Consider the following 22,620-nt stretch of genomic DNA (forward strand, 5'->3'; position numbering starts at 1 on the left):
GAAAGCCTCAATCCCCTCATGCACGTCATCAATAAAAATACTGAGCAGAGCTGGCCCCAGCACAGAGCCCTGAGGGACACCCCTGGTTCCTGGGTGCCAGCTGGATGCAGCACCCTCACCATCACTCTCTGAGCCCAGCACAGAGTGCTCCTGTCCCTGCCATGGGCTGCCAGCTTCTCCAGGAGTGTGCTGTGGGAGACAGTGCCAAAGGCCTTGCTGGAGTCCAGGTACACAACACCCACAGCCTTTCCTGCATCCACGGGTCATAAAAGGAGACCACGTTGGTCAAACACGACCTACCCCTCCTCAACCCCTGCTGGCTGGCTCTGATATCCTGGCCATCCTGTAAGTGTTGTGTGATGACACTCAGTAGGAACTATTCCATAATCTTACCTGTTACTGAGGTCAGACTGACTGGTCTATAATTACCAGGATCCTCCTTCCTACCCCTGTTGTGGATGGGTGTCACATTGGCCAGCTTCCAGCCATCTGGAACCTCCCAGTGAGCCAGGACTGCTGGTAAATGATGGAGAGCAGCTTAGCAAGCTCATCTGCCAGCTCCCTCATCATCCTGGGGTGGATCCCATCTGGTCCAATGCATTTATGAACATCCAAGCAGCTCAGCAGTTCTCTGACTGCCTCCTCCTGGATAACTGGGGGACCATTCTGCTCCCTGACACCATCTACCAACTCAGGAGGACAGCTGTCCTGAGGATGAGCTGTCTTCCCACTAAAAACTGAGGCAAAGTAGGCATTAAACACCTCTGCCTTCTCCTCATCTACAGTTACTAAGTTCCCTTCCACATCTAATAAAGAACAAAGGTTGTTCTTACCCTTCCTTTTACCACTGATATATTTGTAAAAACATTTTTTATTATCCTTTACATAAGTTGCCATTTTAAGTTCGAACTGAGCTTTGGCCTCCCTAATTTTTCTCCTACATGCTCTAGCAACCCCCATAAATACTTCCTGAGAGACCTGATTCTCCTTCCAGAGATGATACATCCTCCTTTCATTCCTAAGTTCCTCCAAAACATCCCTGCCCATCCATTTATCCATTTGACTCAGGGACCCTTTAATTTCTAATTGGCAGCAGAAGATACTAGCATACTTCTTTCCAAGGGAACATGTCTTTAATTCTAACTTTTCAAGTCAGTGACTGCACAGACAGCATAAATCACCATTTGTTATGGTTAAATGGGCAGAGGTAGCAGACTGTCTAATTTTGCACGATGATATGGACTCAGTCAATCTAGTCTGATATGATCTTAGTGCTTCCTTCATATTGCACCCATCTGAAATCACTCTCCTCTCATCCAGAAATTTCTCTGGATAATTTCTCATCCTCTCATTTCTTAATCCTGCCATCCAGTGCACACTCTTCCTTGGCTGCAGCCATTCCAATTTTGCCAATCCAAAGGTAAAAGAAGAACAAGTAAATTTGTTTCCATCCTGTGCATAGCATAATTCAATATTGACTTTGCTGATAGGAGATCTATAAATGAACATCACGAAAGCACAGGTGAAGGAAACACTATTGGAACCAGGGATGTAATTTGACAAAGTTCTCTATAATTTTGCACAGATGTGATTGTGGGCAAAATAGGCAGCTTACTGGCCAAAATACTGCCCACATATGATGCATGTCTTCATATTTCCCTGATCTACTTGTACTCCTATCACATGGCTAGATCCACAGAATCATCTAGACTGAAGAGACTTTTAAGACCATCTGTCAACACAGCACCATTTTAATCACCCCTAAACACAAGTGCCACGTCCAGATGCCTCTTCAACACTTCTAGAGATGGTACCACCACCACCTTACTTGGCAGCTTATTCCAATGCCTAACCACTTTAAGAAAATTAAATTTCTTATTTCTAATCTCCCCTGGCACAACTTAAGGTAATTTCCTCTCATCCTTTCACTTGAGACATGGCAGAAGAAACCAACCCCTGCATCACGACGGTTTCCTTTCAGCCAGCTGCAGAGAGCAATGAGCATGAGCCTCCCCTCCTTCAGACCAAACAATGCCAGCTCCCTCAGATGCTCTTCAGAAAACAGGTTTTCTAGGCCCTTCACCAGCTTCACTGCCCTCCTCTGAACCCACTCCAGCACTGAATGTCATTTCTTAAGTGAGTGGCCCAAAACTGAACACTGTGAGAGGTGTGGCACTACCAGTTCTGAGTACAGGGGGACACTCCCTTTCCTAGTCCTACTGGCCACACTATTCTTGGTATTTGGGACCTGGTAATACAAAATCTGTAAGCATTCTAAGGGTCCCTGGTGGGAAATAGAAAACTGCTCTAGTGTAGATAAACTTATTACAGACACTAAGTCTATTGTCAGCACAAACTATAGTTCAATAAATCTATAAATCTACTAAAAATCAGTGCAAAATCTTTTGTGCCACTTTTTTTTTTCTAATTTGACCATCCTCTTCTTAAATAACTCTGCAGATGTACTTAACTTCATGTATCATAATTAGTTCCACTGATTTCAGTCGCATCACTCTCAGGTACAATTCAGATGCAACGTGGCTTTCATTTGTTTTTGTCAAATTACATGAAAACATCCCCAGCTGATATAGGTAAACACTCTTACATTACATGATATTTCTTACTTTGTCAAGGGCTGCGTTTTCCAATTTGTCTTTTGCAACTGATAGTTTTTGCTCCAGATCTGTTAGCTGTTGTGCCTGTGGGAATCAAGAAAAAAAAAACTGATGCAATCTCCAATGCATTTTTTCATGTGAGAGAGCAAAGAACAGAAATTTTACAAGTAATATATATGGGTTGGGTCAGATTTGCTTTTCCTGAGAAAAAAAAATACGGTCAAATGTACTCCATTGATGTGAATGCAAGTTTATAATAATTCAATGTCAATAGCAAAATTAATTTCATACTATAAAATATTTCATATTACACCATAACACAATATCCTTCTGGAAAATTCAAGGTATTCAAATGTCTTTTAATAATTTTGTTCATTTGTCTGACTTAGAAGTGCAATTTGAACTTTATTTTGTAGTTTTAAACACTGAGATGCTCTCATTAAGCTAATTGGGCATAAACAGACAAATTAGAAAACACCCAAACATTCTTGCATGCAGACACCTTATGAAATTATACTACCTACTAGTATATAAGGAGGTAACTCCAGATTTTTTTTCTCCATGTCTTTTCCTGGAAACGTAAAAGGAAAATTCACAAGAATAGCTAACTGTGCAACTACATAGCAGGAAAGCATTTTGGGAGACTTGTGTTTGAAGTCAGGATCAGGCTAGTAGCCTCTATATCACGTATATGTCATTCATGGAGTGCAGGTGTTCAGAAGATGCTTTTAAATGTTCAGTAAATAAAGACAAATATTTTCTCTCTCTTTCCCCAGGAGGTGTGTAAATCCAGCCTATTCACTTGAAGGAAATACATTCTCTGCAAGAATGTTTCAGGGAAGCAGATTCCTGCAGTTCTCAGCCTGGTCATTAATAACACATTACTATGCAACCAAAAGTAATAAGGATTATTTTCCTGTTGTACCTGCAAAAAAACCCAGCCTAGTCATTGTTTTCCCTGTTTGAAAAGGGAGCCATAGAGAAGGACACTGGAGTAGCCACTTATCCTTTCTCTCTGAAATTCTGATTAAGTACGTATACATTTTGTACATGCAGAATAATTGGATAAAATTCTCATTTCTCAGATAAAGAGCTTCACGTTTTTATTTCAACCCAATATTTGCAAGCGCATTTTCTCTCAACACCATTCCATTGTTGTCCTGGAAACTCCAGGTTTCTGGAGTTCATTCCCAAACAGAGATTTTTTTTCTTGACAGACCTTTCAAGACCTCCTGCACTCTGCTGACTGCAGCACAGCTTAGTGGATAGCCATGCTGCAAAAATGCTGTTTAGTGTAAATCCCATCAAGGTGGTTCACTTGGTTTCTGCTGGGGTAATGAGAGTCCTTCCAGCACATGTCATAGATGAGGTGATGAGATTAGGCAAGCCTGTAGTCCTCAGCAGACAGCTCATGTGATGTTTATTAGCATTGGGCATAGGCTGTACTGCCAAATGAAATGTCAAAAGCCTGGGATTTGCAGTTCCCAACTCATGTAAATAACTGTGTTGTTGTATTTTACAACAGGATTAGGCATTTATCTCCAGATTCATCAGCAGAGTCACAGTTTCATTAGTCAAAACCAAACTTGCTTCAAAGTGGAAGTCAGCTGTTTGCTCAGATGTGGGAAAGTCTCTTGTGGATTGCAGTCCCTAATTTACACTGCATCACATTCCTTACAGCTAACATCTGGCCTTGAACACTTCCACTGATGGAGTCTCTGTCATAACACACATATCAGACCATTGGTTTGATCCTTTAGTCTGGCAACAGAGAATTCACTACAGAAATAATCCTTCCATCAGTTTGCAAAATTTAATTGGACTTATCACTGATTTACTAGAGAAAAAAATTACTAAGATATAAGAAATTGCTAGAATTCAGTAACTTTTTGGATTTTTTCCTAAATATGGGATACAATATCATTCACAATTAACATGGCCACAGACAATGTCTGAAAGACTGAACTGAATGTCTGAAAGACTCTATGTGATGCAGAGACACTTCTCATAGAACTAGACCAAGACATTTCTCACATCATTAACATTTTTATATTGTTACTTATTAAATTATTTTTCAGTACAGCTATACATATTAATACATTCTCAATTAAAGAGAATCAGGATTTGAAAAACTGTATCATTTCAATTGCCACTAAAAAAGGAAATGACACAAAATAACAAATGACAAATGTGAGGCTAGGCTGGCACCTGCGACAGTGTGCGTTGCTGAAGAATTAGAATCAGATGGAAGATGGTGAGGCTCACACAACAAGGCAACTTCTTCCTTCAGCACCATCAGTCTTAGAGTTTAAATCAGTGGAAAAGCAGAGCTGCAGTTATGAATTAGAGGGTGTCTGATTTTTTTACACAGGCATCTGAAAGCCTGGGTAGGTGGCAGAAAGCAGGCAGTGGTGGTTAGATGTGACTGCTGTCTTCTTCCTTTCAGGGCAATGTCTGGTGCTATAAACACATGGAACTCAATGAAACTGCTTCCATACCAAAAATCAAGTTGGAGGAAAAGTACGTAAGTTCTTTAGTAGTTATTTTCTGTGACAAAAAACTACTATATTGTAGTAACACTGTTCACATACAGGAAAACATTTGTGGTTCATGGTGAAAAGTTACTCATCCAAAGAACAGGTTTCAAATATATTAGTAAAGGTTTTCTGAATGCATCATTTACTAAGACTTATTCTCATTTTTCATAATACTGTCCTATGTTGATGGACTAAAATTTTCTGTAATGCTCATGTATATTTATTTCATTTCACAGAATACTGAGCAAATAGCTCAGCGGTATCAATCCAACTGATACCAGAGAAGAGTAAAATTCTGGCATTAAAATTGCATTTTGATGAACCATTCACTTGAAAGTAGTGATAGTTATTTACATCTCAATACCAAATCTGCAGAATAACCTGATTTTCTGAAAGTTTTTGTCTCTCAAGGCTAAACTCATATTGCAATAGTTCCTGCTGCTGCAATTTAGGAGCTTTTTAGGGAGCCTAAATTAACTAATATGGCTTTGATACTGAGTAAAGAAAAAGGATGAACACCAGTAGGACTACTCAAGCCCAATTCTAATAAGCTGCAAAGAGTCTTAAAAAAAACTAGACTGGAAGAACTAAAGAAGTATAAAATTTCTCTTAGGTATTCTTATAGAATGAGGTCCTTGACAGGAAACAGTGAAATAAATAAAAGCCTTCCAATGCCTAACGGGTGCCTACAGGAAAGCTGGAAATGGACTTTTTACAAGGACATGGAGTGACAGAACAAGAGGTTTAATCTGAAAGAGGATAGGTTTAGATGAGATGTTAGGCAGAAATAGACTTTCTGTTCTATTCTTTACTGTGAGGATGTTGCGGCATTGGCCCAGGCTGCCCAGACAAGTTGTGGATGCTCCATCAGTGGGAAGTGTTCAAGGCCAGGCTGGATGGGGATTTGAGCAACCTGGTCCAGTGGAAGGTGTCACTGCACATGGCAGAGAGAGTTGAGATTAGATGGTGTTTAAGGTCCCCAATGTCCTTACTGAAAAATATATATGATAACACCCCTCCACCTTCTCATATAAAGATATTCAAAAATTCCTGTCCTGTGTTTTTCAGCAGCAAGTTGAGTTTAGATCTTCAGGCCCCTCCTGTATTGTTAACATTAGTATCCTAATAATGATTATCTATAGCATCATGGCAACAACATACAAATGCTAAATATGACATTTGAAACAAGAATATTCACCAGTAAAAAGAAGCCAATGTAAACAGCGGCATCTACTTTTGTCCTCATTTCTGTTGGGACAGAGTTAATTTCTCCTCAGTAGCTGGTACACTGCTGTATTTTGGATTCAGTATGAGAATAATATTGGTAACACACTGATGTTTTGGTTGTGCTACATAGTGTTTATTCTTTGTGTCTCAGGCTCTGCTAGTGAAGAGGTGCAGGAAAAAAATAGCAGAGCCATTACAAGGGCCATTTTCAGTGCTGTTACCATGACACCACAATGGCCATCATGGGAACAGGAAGAAGAGACAGAAACTTTTTAGAGAGCATTGTCTTATGTGAAGTCTTTCGCAGTTATTGTCTCAAATCAATATACTTAAAATGCTAGCCATTAAATGTATAACAACAGGAAAGTGGCCTCTTCCAGACTCTATTCAGCTGTTATGCAGCATGATGAAGTCAGCCTGTAGCTTATAGAACTCATTATCCCTAATAATGTGTTGCAAGATCTCTGGAAAAAAAAAATCTCTAATATTTTGCATTGCATTTCCGTTTACAACTTGGTATTTTACAATAGTTTTTAGTTCAGTTGCGTCTTTCCTACACAGTTCTGGTAATTTTTCCAAGGGAGGTTGCACAAGACCCAGATGCTGAAGAAATACACTGGATGAATAAACACACCACAGACAAAAGATCCTGTCTGAAAGCAAGAGAAATTGCAGTATTCTCTCAGGGAAGTTCATACAACAGGCCAAAAAGGAAACTGTTCCCACTTTTCCCTTATCATCTCCTTCAAAGACTGAACTACAGAAATTACATTTACCATTACAAGACAACGTAAAAGCAGCAAGAAAGATAAGAGCATTCTTTCTGTGGTAGATACATGAATGCACAAATAAAGTTATAGGAAAGTGACACTGCTTTTTTTTTTTTTTAAGAAAGCTTTCTGCAAGGAAAATAGAAGTTTAATGGTACTTTGAACATAATGAAGAATGCATTAAGATCTGTTAAATGGACTAGTTTTTCAAATATGCAAAGTCAGCTGAACTCTGCAGCTGATAATTTTAATATGTGCAGATGCAAATAATGGGGTAAGTGGATGTACATATGTGAAATGGGGTGGTTTAGGATCAAACCTAGTCTCCAGCAGTATACAAATAAAACTGTATTGGAAAGCCTGACACTTGCATCTTCATAAATGTGCCAGCACAAAAAGTACTTCTCTAAAAGATTACCACAAATTTAAAATACGTAATAAATTATTACAAGCCCAGAAAGCAATCCTAATGTTTACACAAGTTCTCTGCCAAAGCAGGTCTTTGGTGGTTTTCTGTTTGTTTTTTTTTACCTTTGTTTTTCTTTGATTATTTAATCTCTTTCTTTGTATGTAATATGGAATCTCATTGCCTTCATTAGAGAAATAAGTAATTTAAAATTCTGGGAAATCAGTTTACTGTGGCATGTAAGTAACTTTGCTAATAGAGAAGGAAACACACATGGCATCAGTTTTACTTCAGAGGGAGGAATGCTACAGATATTTACCAAATCCAGTCAATATGATGCAAAAATCATTTCACATAGTTTCGTATTTGACTCTACCACAGCAAATTATTTAAATGATTTTCACATGTCAAATAATGACCTAATTTGTTCGAACTACGTGTTTCAAAGAATGTGGAAAACAGTCTTGACTCTAAATTTGCAATAGTGATATGGTCCTTAGTTCTTTAGAGGCATTGAGCACTCACAGTACTGGAAACATTATTGAGGAGTATAAGAGGTACTTACAGGTAAATTACAGTTTGTGAAGTTGCACTTCAAAGAAACATGTGAGTTCAAGAGTATCATCATGGAAACAAGCTAAAACGACCATAAGGATTGGCAGAGGTTGTGAAATGCTGCCAGCAAGGTTCTCCACTACCCTCCCTCCTTCCTCCCTCTCTCTTCTGCCCATTGTTTCTCTCTCCCAGTCACCCCCACTGCAATCCCTGCCTGCCTTCTGATGCCATTTCCATCTGCACATCTCTGTCTTTGCCAGCTTGGTGCTGCTGATGCCAGCCATGCCCTGCCCTTGGCAGACCCCCTCTGGTTTAACTCTATTATTAACTGGGCACCTGGTGCTTCTAAACAGGTGGAGAAGCCTTGGGGACTGCCCAGGGCCAAGAGCAGAGCTCCACTCAGCACACACCCACCCTGACCTCAACCTTTCAGCAGGAACTGACCATGTCTGTGTATCCAGCTGGGTCCTACAGAGTTTGCTCCTCAGAAGAAGGTGCAAAGTTATAAACCATGGCACTCATGGTAAATCCATCTAAGGAATACACATTAGCAGTTACCTGACTTGTTGTAATCTAATAAGTGTTTGTTAAGGTATTAAATTGTTGTATTATTAGTTATAATAGCCAATCCTATTTGCTTGCTTATTTAAAGTTAAGTTCTACCATGGAACAAAGATCAAATACATTGTTAGGCCAGGTGCTGTTAGTTGCTACTCACATTTGAACTTGTTTTTCTAGGACTGCCTATCAAGATATTTTGTCTTAGAATTTGAACAAAAAGGAAAAGAGATGAAGTGGTAGATCAAATATGTCTGAATCTGCAGCACAAGCCTTAGAAAAAAGATATACTCAAACCATACCACTGAAGCATGGCCACCTTTTAAATTTACAAGAGGAATTTCAATAATACAAGGTACTTGTACAAACTGACGTTGGAAATCATCGTTGGATTTATTTTTATTCATATCTTATTACGATCATATCTACACATTTGGATTTCATGAACAATAAACCAAACTATTTTTAATTCTTTCCTATTTTAGTAAAACATGAGACTTCTTCCAGGGCAATATAGCCCAAAATGAGAAGAGAGTTGATGAAGGAGAAGTAATTTTAAAAAGAAGTGGTCTGTAATGCCTAAAACAAATGCAGACCTCAATCTAGCAAAGCACTTAAAGTTAGAAGTACTTCACTGAATCAAGAGTTTAGGATGATAATTTAAATTATTGCAACTCAGTAGTGTCATTCAGAACTAGTAAATACCTACTTACAGAGGCAGTGATAAAATTAAGAACATTCAGTGGCAATTTTATTAATAATTTCCTGGTTTTCTCATTATAATACAAAGCAAATTTCAACTTGGGTCAATTCTTTAAGGATAACATGCTGCATACTTTAAGGGACTGAAATCTGAAAAAGAGACAGAAACTCAAATTATAATCTCTGTAGAGATACTGACGAGCTCTATAACCTTGGGTGCATGAATTAATTTTTGTGATGCTCATTACTTATCTGTTCCATGGCTTTAAATCACATAGGGAGAGTTTAAAAATATAAACACACACACATATATGCTCCCTAATTAATCAGCTAGATTATAAAACACTTGGAAAACATAAGAAGTGTTAGTAAGATATGATAAAGAAGATATCATCTACCAATTCATTGTAATGTTAAGGAGAAAACTGCCTTTTTCCCATTTCTTTTCCTCTCCCACTTAATCCCCAGAGGTCTAGTTCAGACCAGAGCTATTGACAGTAATAGGTACCAGAATTTAAGAAATAGTTTCTTGATGTCAATTATGTAAAATAAAAATCAAACAATCCCTCCCTATTTATTTCACATATATCTTCAGAATTGATATCTTCAGAGAAAGCATTATTTTGATGGACATGAACTGCAGCTTTCCTTCATGCACTTTAGAAATCCAATAGCCTGCAGCTTACATCCTTCTGGTGAACTGCTCCAAGAAGACTGCAATGCTCAGATCTATATGGAGAGCAGACTTTCCTGAAATCCTCAGTAAGCCACACAGAAAATAAAGTTTAGTGGGATGGGAAGGGAGTGGAAGGGGAAAAGGTAAAAGTCCAGTAATGTGGAAGTACCTAGCAGCCAGGATTTTATCCCAAACATTCATGCTGCACTGACAGGAAGACTTTCCATTCCATTTATCAGAAAGAGTAACAGCTTCATAAAAGAGCCACAACAGCAATGCTAACATTAAATCTGTTCTGTTTCCAGTATCAAAGCAATTAGAAATGAAACCTGTTCTTGCCCAAACCTAGCAGCCTCTCTGATCAAGCAGGGTCCTGGGTTACAATATGGGCTGTAACCAAAGTAGGTATTCCACCACCACCTACATTAATTACCTTCTGATGGACTGCTAAGGTGGGTGGAGCACTGTTTCTCTATCTCTGCCATGACTCAACCATGATAACTCCTGGGGAGGCAGCAGCCACTCTGAGAGGTCCTCTCTGCTAATTTGCCATCAAGGATTCCCCAGAATGACTCCCAGAGTCACACCAACCCACTGTGCAATTCCCCATCCTAGGGGAGGTACTGAACACCCTTGCCTCTATACAATCTGGGGTTTGGGACATGATGACACGTGCCACTGGAGTCCCAAGAATCACAAGAATTCTCCACCACCACCACTGGACCTCCAGAGAAGGACCAGACCTTTCCACAGGCTCACTGCTTTGACAAAACCACATCCATTGCTCCAATCAGACTGCAACCACCATTTACTGGACTGCTACCACCACACTGACCAACAGGGCACCAGGCTGTGTTCTGACTTTGTCAGTTTAAACCACTGTTTCTGTACTATTGCCTCTATTGTAATTTTCCTATTAAATTGTAGCTCTGACTTGAAATCTTTCACAAGATATTTGTGTTGGGTTCATTCCTCCCACTGTTTTACCTTCCACTCAGTACAAGCAGATATTTTAAAAACTCTCCAGGCTTCTACTCTGCTTTGTGTGTCTGTCTTCAGATATGAAACACACACAAACACTGAACCTACCCTCCCCCATCTCATATGATTTAGGAGGATAGCACAAGGTTGCTGCTCCCTCTGCTTCACAAATAAAATTTTCTTGGACAGGAAAAAGACTGATGAATAAACCTACAAATATATTTCTGGTTACATATAAAGGATATATCAATATTAGCAAAGCAGGCATTCAATCTCATACAGAATTGCACACTGCCAAGAGATGTTTCAATTATTTGCATATAAATATATAATACATAGTTCTCAGTATGTGGGACTTTGGAATCCACAATTCACCAACATTCTCCATCTGAAGTTCTTAGTTTTTTTAATTACATTAGATCATCGTTTACCTAGAAGGCAAGTAGCTATCCTTATTTTGCAATAAGAGCACTCAAGAGGAGAACCCACACTACCTAATTTGAGACCTACATCTCAGCTGGTGGCTCTAGTGTTCCTTCACAATCAAGAACAGTAGGAAATGGATTTGTAGAGAGTTCTCAGGCCCACACACTGTGCATATGTATGCAAACTTTGAGACAAGAAATTCTGACTTAGAAATGCCATGGAATAGGAGAGATATTGTTGAGAGAGAAATGGAGCTAGAAACAAGTTTCAGAAGATGGCCTTGCAAATAAGACTAGATACTTTGGAGAAATGGAACTGTGAAAGATGCACTGTAGTGGGACCCACGAGGGGTAATTTTAGATGATTGGCTTTAAGGCATTTACAACATGATGTGCCTAAAGCTGATAGGCCAAGAAACACTTAAAATGTATTGTAATTAGGAAATAGTTGGCTTCTGATTGTGATGGCGTGAATTATAACTTCTCTACTGTCTCACCCTTCTCATGAGACAGAAAATGGAATAAAAGTTTTTAAAAGGCCTCTCAGTTGCTCCATCTCTGGATCAGGAAAAGGGGAATGTCTGACAAAGAACTATGTCTATTCAATGTAAATCAAGGACTTTAAGGTGTAATTCATGTGGTCAAATACAGACATAGTCTTCAGAAGATAATGCTCCAAGCATTTGAATTGGAGACTATGATGGAGAAAGCCATATCCGGTCAGATGAAACCACACCTATTCCCATTCACACAATTCCTCCCTTCAGTACAGCTCTCTACATGTGTGCCTTAACTACTACATGGTCACAGTTCACTGAAGTAGCATCAGGAGAAGGTGGATTTCACTGCAGGTAAGTCTGTGACATGCTGCACAGCCTTTCTGCCATGTTCACTTGTTTATGTTCCCATTTTCATCTTCTGTAAGCTTTTCTCAGGTGGGTAGCACCTGGCAGGAGTTCCCTTGCTAAGCATTAGTATACACCCTACCATAGCTCAGATCCTTTTTTGGGACCACTGTATATTAGCATAATGAAAACAACCAGCAGATAATAGTGCTGAGCAATCCTACTGCTTCAGCCAAAGAAAACAAATTTTCACAGTAAGGCAAGATTAGAATTTTTGATCTTTACCTCTGCTCAAGCTCTCCATTATACTGAATCTGAAGACAGATGTGTAACTTTTATTAATGCTAGGTGGTGTTAAAATTTAAATGCCTAGATCTACAATATACCTAATTTTTGTCTCTATATCTGTTTCCCTGGTTTTGGTCTTTTGGAGACCAGAAATAAATGTCCCTGAAGAACCTTGGAATAAACTTAAGTATTAAAAAAAACCAAACAAAAAGAGGCAAAAAAAGCACAGAAATCACACTGTCTTTTAAATGGCCTACATTACTCTATATTCACATATTTACAGCACTGTATATACAACAGACACACAGTAGAGAGAGTTAAACACTTCCAGAAGACAATTTGGAACTCATACTGACATGAATTGACTTTGTAAGTAATTCTAGGTCTAGTCCCTTTGAAGATGACTACTTCATCTCCTTCCTTTATGCTGGGAATATATAAAAGGACCATTAACAGCCTTCAGACAGGTGACCTGCATCTCTCTCCTCTTCCTTTTGACAGGGATTAACTTCTCCCTGTGTATACAAGGACTTGATGCCCTTCAGCAATGTCTTTATGTTTTGTCTTCCCCTCCTTTATTTTAAATTTTTTATTATTTTTTAAAATGTGCTAGCTAGAACAGACTGCATTTGGATTGTTTAAGCAACAGAAGTTTCTTCTTAAATCTTCAGACCTAAGGAACATTACATTGCTCAAGCTTATCACAAACACAGAGATTTGCTTTAAATGTTAACAATACTTGACTTTGCCATGGAGGAGTGCTAATTAAAGGAAAAACAAGAAGCATCTGTAAAATATTCTTACATCATTCAGTTAGAAACATGAAAGACATGTTACAGAATGTATGGAATAGGGCAACAGGCTCTATTCATCAGCAGTAACCCAGAATTTTGCTTGTTGTGAGCACAAAGATATAAGTATATTTCTGAAAATGCATTATGGTATAAAGTCTGTCTTGGTGTTTTGAGCTCTTTTCAGAACAAACTTATTCCTTAGAACTGCAATAATAAAGGCAGCTATCATATTCCTACTTTACTCCAATGCTATATTAACCCTAATACTTTAGCTAACTATAGTGAAATAAAACTTACCTTAAAAATCAAATCCTTTTTCCCATAACGAAGCTCTTTCAGCTGGGCTTGGATCTTTTTTGACTGAAAGTGAGGATAATCAAATCAGATTTTGGGGTTTTTTTTAAATTTTAAATATTAAAAAAACCATTGTAAATTCTGAGAACAGCAGAACCTAGATCAGATTTAAAATCTAGAACACCCCACTCCAAATAATCGTCAATTGCTTTTCCAGGTTCACAAGCCAAACCAAGCAAAAGCACCAAGGAAAATGCAAAATGGCACCCACCAAAAGCACATATCTGAGTTAGTACTGTAAAGAACAGCAGTTGGGCTTACACATTTTAGACATGAGCTGTTATTAACACTTTCCATGAAGCATAACTGAAGGAATCACCTCCAAAGCAAACAATCTTATTCTTAGAAGTAAAGAGGCTCCATAGGCTTATACAGGTCTTTGTAAAGATCAGGGTGTTCCAGGTGGCATCCAAAGGAACTAGTTTGGAACTAGTTTTTCAGTTTGTAACCATGCCCTTGAAAGTACAGGCATAGTATGCTTATTTATAGCAGTTTAAGATGATATTTACTTTATATATTGCTACATATATCCTTAAAATAATTCTAAGCAGTAGTCTATATATTATTTTATTATTTATACAAAATAAATAGAAATGGATTTTTTGTACTAAACCCAACTATCCAAGGAACATTATTTCCCCATTTATCTAAGAATCCTCTCAAAGTAATATTTTTTTAAATAAAATCCACAGTCCCAACTGATACTCAATAAATTTTTTGGTATTAATTAATGCCAAGTATTTTGAAGTCCCTGGAATGGATTAGAAGTCTGTTTCACATTTACTGAAAGAGCATTCCATAAACATAAGATATTACAAAAGCAGTATATCTTTCTTAAGCTGGAATTTTTGGAAAGATTTTATCTCTTTCCAATTGATGCAGTCAAATTCAGTGACAGACTTTTGGGAAGGCTGAATGAAATCTAAGGAATCAAAAATTTTAGAACCTGCTTTAAATGTTTAAATAGTAAGGCCAAACGGGTTATGGCATTCTGTAAAATCTGACACTAATAGCCAAGATCAGTCCAGCAGAATTCTTTGTTCTGTGACTTTATTCACTGTTAGTTCATTCAATAGCACTGTCCTCTGACCCAGACAATACAATTAATTGAGCTGTGGAATATATTCTACATCATCTAAAAACCAGTGAGAAAGTGTTCACCAATTTTAATTATTCTGAAGGCTGTGTTTAATAAAATATACAGTTTCTGTGATATGCAAGGTATCCAAATAGGCTGTAGAGGAATCTGAGAGTTATAATTAAGGTATAACTCATTTGCTAAATATGAAGCCTGTGATGAAATTAAGAGTCATAAAGCTAAATACATTCAGTGCAGGTCAAAAGCATGTGTATGACCTGCAACTCTTTGTGATAAAATTTGGTTATTTTGCGGATTTTCTGTGCTTCAAGGGAGAGGACCTCTTAGTGAGATCAAATTACCATTAAACACAGGTCTCTAAAATATAGAGTCTGGTAGTCTTTCCCTGGCATGCGTCCCTTTCAGTGTCCTGGAAATCCCAAAATTTGCACCACTCTGCCTTGCTCCTTCCAAGGCCCTGCCTTCTTGGAGAAGAAGATCCAGACATGCTAAAAGTGTGCAGGATCACAAGCATGCTCCCACTGAAGCAACCAGACAACAAGGAACCCCTCACTGTCTGTCTGCATGCAGCCTGAGGCAGCAAAACAAAGCAGGAGCTTCCTGGCAGGCAATCCTACCCACAAAAGGTATTGGATATAATACCTGAAAGGATACTGAGTTCACACAGTTGTTATGCTTGGTAAGCATAACTTATTAAAAACAGAAAACACACTGTGTTCTTCTGGCTGGCACAACTTAACTGGCAAAATGAGCACAAAAAAAGGATGCTCCAGTAGCATTTCTGCTTGTTCCAACAACCATGGTTAATAGCTGCAAATTGGCCAGGATGATTCATAAAGTAGGAGATTCTCACACTTTGAAATACACTCACAATCTGCTGTCTTGACTATAACTTAATTTATTTTTAATTTTCCAAAGAACTCTGACTGCCAGGGCTTGTCACACTGTAATAAAATTAAATTATCCTTAAGCTTCATCCTTAGATGCAAATATTAAAACAGGCATAATCAGAGAAAAGATCTTCAAGTTAATTACCAAAGATTCAAGTATTATGCAGCTAGGTGTGGTGGTTTGACCCTGTCTGGATGCCAGGTGCCCACCAAAGCCACTCCATCACTTCCCTCCTCAACTGGCCAAGGAACAGAAAATATTTACTCATATTACTTTAGTCTGGGTTTTTTGCATATATAATTTCTGTTAAGGTCATTGCACCTTGCCAGAATGAAACCAAAGCATAAAATATTTCCTCTGTACTAAAATTCTCCTAATGATTATTAGAGTCTCTACCTTTTAGCAGAAGGTTCATGAGGTAAGGATAGAGAGAGGTTGCTCATCAATTACCATCATGGGCAAAACAGACTTGATTTCGGAAAATTAATTGAATTTATTACCAATCAAAATCAGAGCAGGATAATAAGAAGTAATAGAAATTTTAAAAACAGCTTCCCCCCTCTACTTCCCAGCTTCTACCTCCTCCTCCCTCAGCAGCACAGGAGGGAATGAGGGTTGTGCCCCCAGTTAATCACATTTCTTGTGCTGCTTCCTCCTCGGGGAGAGGATTTCCTCTGCTCCATCATGGGTAAATGTATTTGCACAGGAAACAGTCCTCTAAAACTTGTTCATTGTGAGTCCCTCCCATGGGCTACATTCCTGTACAAACTGCTCCAGCACCATCCCTTTCCATGGGGTGCAGCCCTTCAGGAACAGGTTGCTCCAGCATGGGGTCCCAAGTCCCACCAGGAAACCTGCTCCAGCCTGGGCTCCCCTCTCCATGGACCCACAGCTCCCTGCTCCAGAACTGGTGTCTTACAAGGTCACAACCTTCTTTAGGGACATCCACCTGCTGTGACATGGGGCTCCTCCACAGGCTGCAGGTGCATCTTAGCTCTAGTGCCTGGAGCAGCTCCTCTCCTTCCTTCTGCATGGACCTTGCTATCTGCAGAGATTCTTCCACATATTCTCACTCCCCTCTGTGACAGTGTTCACAGGGGTTTTCAGGTGAGGGAAGAGACAAGAATGTTGACTCTATGTTCAGAAAGCTTGATTTATTATTTTATGATATACAGTACATTAAAACTATACTAAAAAGAACAGAAGGAAAAGTTTCATCTCAGAAGGTTAGCTAAGCTGAGAATAGAAAGGAATGAATAATAAAGGTTTGTGTCTCATACAGAGAGTCCAAGCTAACTCGGCTGTGATTGGCCATTAATTATAAACATCTAAGATGGGCCAATCACAGATCCACCTGTTGCATTCCACAGCAGCAGATAATCATTGTTTACATTTTGTTCCTGAGGCCTCTCAGCTTCTCAGGAATAAAATCCTAAGAAAGAATTTTTAACGAAAAGAGGTCTGCGACACCCCTCTTCTCTATCAACAATTATTACTGTGCAGTAACTTTTTTCTTTTTTAAAGATATGATCACAAAGGGGTTACTACCATCTCTGATTGTCTCAGCCCAGGGCAGTGGCAGGTGCATAGTGAAGCTGGCTTACACTGGCAGTTCTGGAAGCTTCCCAGAATAAGCCACCCCAATAGCTCTCCCCACTACCAAAACCTTCCCTTGCAAACCCAATACACTAAGAAAAACACTTGAAAAAGAAGGGTATTTGTACACACTGCTGGCTTTTAAGCAGTAAAGAAGGGAAGAAAATACATCTGTATTCCTACACTGCAACACGTTTGAGACCAACAATGGGGATAAAGGAAGATAACAGATTTTGAAAGACTTAAAAAAAATACTCCTAACCTTATTATTTCCTACCTTTGAGAATTTATCAGAAACTTGACCACCTAAGTACTGATCTCTAACTTAAAAGGTAGAGACTCTAATGAAGAAAATACATTCAATAATCATTAGGAAAATTTTAGTACAGAGGAAATTTTTATGCTTTGGTTTCATTCTGGCAAGATGCAATGATGTTAAAAGAAATTATATATGCAAAAAACCCAGACTAAAGTAATGTGAGTAAATCAGATTCACATGTAATAGGTTTTTTTTAAATGAAAAGAAAAATAAGGGGAATGCTCACATGACTGCAGGTACTTCTACATGGAGGAATTTGCCAAAAATAGGGCTTTTGTATCATTGACTATCTATCTCACTCTTCAGCAGAGGGGAGGTTTCTCTCCTTCAGTTTCACGGTGACCCTTTTTCCCTTGAAATAATGAAACACTCTGGGAATCAATAATAATAGACCTTTCCTGGCTCAATGTTAATTTCAAAATGGACCTTTGGCAATTCCTGGCTTAGTGTAGACATGGAGTTCATGTAAATGAAATCAGTTTTATATGTTACAGATGTATACATGTTATAGATGTATATATCTATAGAGTTATATCACAGGCACATCCAGATGATTGTATTTCTCTAAAACTTGAGTTTGCAACTTGTTTTCTAATACATTTCAGTTGCTTCTTGTGAAGTCACAAAAATTAACTGGGATGACAGCACTTCACCACATAAGCATAATATATACTCTGTATTCTGGTCTATATATATATACATAAATATATACCTTTTCTTTTTCTCTGTATCTGTATAATACACCAGAGCCTCAGTACAAAACACTTTGATACAAACTTTTTGGGTACATTAGATTTAGAATAGAGAGGAATCTTCCTTACCTCTTCTGCGTGCATACCACAAAGCTTGTTTCCTGACAAGAGCTTGTTTTTGAGGCTTTTGTTCTAAGAATGGGACAAAAAAATAACCAAAATAGTTTATTAGTAAGTGTTACTAAAATATTAAGGGACCCTTTAACTATTTAACCATACTGACTTTATTTATTTATATGATAACGTCTTCAAGTCACCAACAAAGATATAAATAAAACAAGAGAGATTAATCAAGGCACAGTATCCTCTTACAGAATTCTTAAAGGCATTTGCATTAAAATTTGCTTCAGCAGGAACAGGACTGCCCATGGAGACCTTCCCAGAACACTGGCAACCAAAAGCAATTTAGATTTAATAAGCTGAGGTACAAAAGGGCAGGAAAAAACCTCTAATCCTTGCTTGGTGTCAACTCCATAGCTCAGTATCATTTTCTGTAAATCATTTTAACAACTGAGTAATAGGACCAAGGTCTCATCACTTGACCTTGATCAAAATCAAGGGGTGTTTCTGCTAAATTTCATAGTTTAAAACTGCAAGTAATAAAACCAGTAGAAAGTTAGTTACCTGATAGCATCCTGCCAACTCAATATGGTTTTTCAGGTAGGAGTTTTAAAGGTATTTCTTCTCATTTTCAGGAAAAATAAAAAACCCTGACAAAATTAATTCTTCATAGTAATTATTTTTCCACTACTCACTCATATTATCCCATAACTGACAGTCAAGGGTGAAGATTTCTCTGCAGTGTGAACACCTTTTAAAACTGGTCAAAACCATAAGTATTCAATAAACAGATCCACAAGTGCTGAACATAACATGTTTAACATGAAAAAAATGTTAAAAGAATACAAAACCCAATTATTCCTGCATTAATGGACTGTAAATATACAAACAGAAACAGAACCCACCACATTTCAGGAATGTATGTTTATTACTGAACAGCAACAGCTTTCCTGTACAGTGTGCACAAGAACAATCTGTCTTTAGAGGAAAAAACATAATTCCATACAGTTCAAATTTAGGTCCACATCCTACTGAAACACTGGAAGCTTTAATTCCAGAACTGGAAGCTTTGAATTTCTCTTAAAAAAAACTCCACCTTTTTTTTTTTAAAGCAAATGCAAAGAGACTAAAATTTCATTTGAAAACTCATTTTCCTGATTCCAAAATAAGAAGGAGATCTGATATAATTTCACATTTCACTGTTGCTGGCTACCATGCAACAGTATACATTACTGCAGAAACAATACATTTTTCCCAGCTGTTTGACATGGATGCCCACAGTTCTCTGATACAACAGAAAGGAACTAGGATGTTATTTTGAACGAGACAATCCAACAATCCAGATTCTATCTTTCAAAATTTGATTTGCAAAGAGCTGGATGTTGCTCTACTAAGTGTCGCAGTCAATTACTAATTTTGGTTCTTTGTTTGAAAATTTATGTAACTCACCAAAGAGCAACAGCCTATTGTACTAACCACTATAGAAATACAGAATAAGACAACTGGCTCTGAAAAAATGGAACTGTATAGCAGATAGGAGATGAACAAAGGTAAACAAAATGAAAATCAAAGACATGAAGCACACCTGACTCATCTATTGCTCACCAGGGGTACACCTAAAGAACCAGACTGTACTTGTGAACAGACAGTGAATGTGTTTTACATATATCTTAATGGTTTCACATAAAGATCAGCATCATCTTTTGGGATGGTAAAACAGATGTGCCAAAGCCACTGTTTCATTAGGGACTTGCACTTAATTAACCCAGGATATCAAGGCATCCCTTTGGTTTGATTAACTCATTATCTTCCAGTCCCTCTACACACTAGTGATGTTTGGTTCAGTAGCACTCTGTCCATATTTGAGAAGCAAAGAAAGAATGAATTGTAGTCATTACATTTTTGTTCATTTATATTCCTTTTGCCCAGTACAAACTATTGTAAGAAATAACTTCTGCTAACACATTAATCTTTTGCAAGTAATTTCCACATAGGCTATTTTGAGAATACGACGCAGTAACCCAGAATGTGAGAAACTGTGTGGCAACAGGGCACACAATGCACTAGACAGTTGTCAAAATTTCCACATTTTGTGCCAAATAAACCTGGCAAAAGTATATATAGTTATATATATATAGAATTTGTCCAAAAAGCAAAACTTGATGAAAATATTCAAAGCCAGGAGATGGACTCAGTTTTTGAGATTTAGCTAGGTTTAACACGATTTCCTGATTCTGTCTCATTATCCAGGCAGTTTGCAACAAAAACACCCAGCGGGGTTATCAGAATGCAAGCAAAACAGTCCTGTTTTGATCTGAACTTAATAATGTTTTTAGAAATGAGAGCAAGCATTAAAAGTTAATCTTATACAAAGCATAATAAGTAGGAGCTTGTTAGAAGTAGATGACAGCTTCTTGGCTACAATTCGCATGATTTTATGTTACTTCACAAATCACATATCACAGTTGAAAATAACTCTGCATCCTGATTAATAGGACTAATTTTTATAGCAGAATATGAAGCCTACCAGTAAAAACATTTGAACTATAACATATATTCAAAGCCCCTTTCTAGCAAAAGGGACATTGATTAATTAATCAATGAAATTTTAAATTTACAAAGGCCTATTGATTCAGAACAGAAGTTCTGACTTCTAAGATGTACAAAGATTAAAGATTATGCTCATTTTCTTATTAAGCATCCCTCAAAGAGCAAGAACAAATATACTAATCAGAATTTTATGCAGTGTTAATTTCAAATACTTCATTTGTAATTAAGTATTTCAGTGGAGAAGATCTTGGACATTTCAATCTGAAAAATAAGGAATGAAATATCTGTAAATATATCTTTAGTAATCAATTTAAAAATTATATAGAAAAATTATTTTAATTAGCAATGGCCTTCTAGACTCGGAGTTAAAATATCATTATATTCAAAATAAACAGGTATTTTAATGTATTTGAACATCTTAGAAAGCTTATCACAAAAGCTGTAAGCTGGAGGATTTGTATGCAATCATATCATTAAGCCAAGTTACTGTTGTACCTAATTCTTACTGTATGAAATCTTTTAGCTTATTTGCACCACTTACACCAGTAGTTTCAGTGCATTCCAAAATTCAGGTGCAAAAACCTGCTGTCAGTGTTTGCCTCACGGGTAAGAATCCTGCTGTCTCTTCCCATGCAGTTTGCTCTCACTGCCCTGGTACCTAGGCTCAGTAATTCCACACGAGTCCAGTGTCCACTCCCTGCTGCCCACTGGGACAGACTGCAGTGTCATGGCTAATGGCTTAACCACTGTCAGGAAGGACTGGTTGCCCATCATGCCAAAACCGTGTAAAGAATCTGCTACCACCAAAGCCCAACCCTTCCTGAACGTGCCTCCTGACTGGGAGTTCAGCTGCCTAAGCGAATGTGAGATAAGATGAAGATGACACTGTTATCCAATTATCTCTGGTCTGGGTAGAAGTAAACAAGGCTGAGGGAGAAGAACACATCCACAAGAAAGCCAGACCCAGCAGCTCTCCTGAAAATCAGCTCTGGCTGGTTCAGGGTGGGGGAGGCCACAGCCCCCAGGCTCATCTGCTGAGGCCTGGCTTGCACACACTCCCTGCCCAAACAAACGGGGAGCAGGAGAGTTTTGGGTGTGTGGCAGAACCTCTGGTCAGAGGCAGTGAACACCCAGCCCCCCTCACAACAAACCAGCTCTGCTGTAACCTCCCCTACACCCTGGGAAGGCGACATCCAAGGGGAACATTCACGTGAAGGCAGCTGAGGGGTGCCATAAAGCATCAAACACCTCTGAAGTGCCCCCCAGACTCATTCCTGAGGCTTGCACAGGATGACTGCACATGATGCAACAAATCCAGAGTCTCTGTTGCATGAGACACTGTCAAACTTGCTCTCCCAGGACATTCCCACCTGGCCCAAACCATATATAAATCCATTGAACTCTGTGTTTTGTGGGACCCTCAACACCAAGAAGACCAGAAGAAGAGGATCAATGGAATGCTGTTGGGATCTACAGTAGTGATATTTTCTACTTAATCTGTCTCTCTGTCATTCTCCTTCTCTCCTCTACCTTTTGCTATTTCTTTGTATATTTCTCTATTTACCTCATATTTACTGTTAAATAAAATCCATACTATTGACGTGGGCATATGGTCCATAT

General features: G+C 38.3%; 1 protein-coding gene across 1 annotated transcript in view; it reads right to left on the reverse strand.

The window, feature by feature from the left end:
- Positions 1 to 22,620, reverse strand: part of LUZP2 (leucine zipper protein 2) — a 151,178-nt gene that overhangs the window by 36,470 nt on the left and 92,088 nt on the right. Inside the window, exons 6-8 of the mRNA XM_030950207.1 lie at positions 18,460 to 18,522; positions 13,677 to 13,739; positions 2,625 to 2,699 (exon numbers count right to left, since the gene is read on the reverse strand). Coding sequence (XP_030806067.1) covers positions 2,625 to 2,699; positions 13,677 to 13,739; positions 18,460 to 18,522 — 201 coding nt within the window. The remainder of the gene's footprint in view (positions 1 to 2,624; positions 2,700 to 13,676; positions 13,740 to 18,459; positions 18,523 to 22,620) is intronic.

This window comes from Camarhynchus parvulus, chromosome 5 (assembly GCF_901933205.1).
Source record: "Camarhynchus parvulus chromosome 5, STF_HiC, whole genome shotgun sequence".
NCBI classification, from domain to species: Eukaryota; Metazoa; Chordata; class Aves; order Passeriformes; family Thraupidae; genus Camarhynchus; species Camarhynchus parvulus.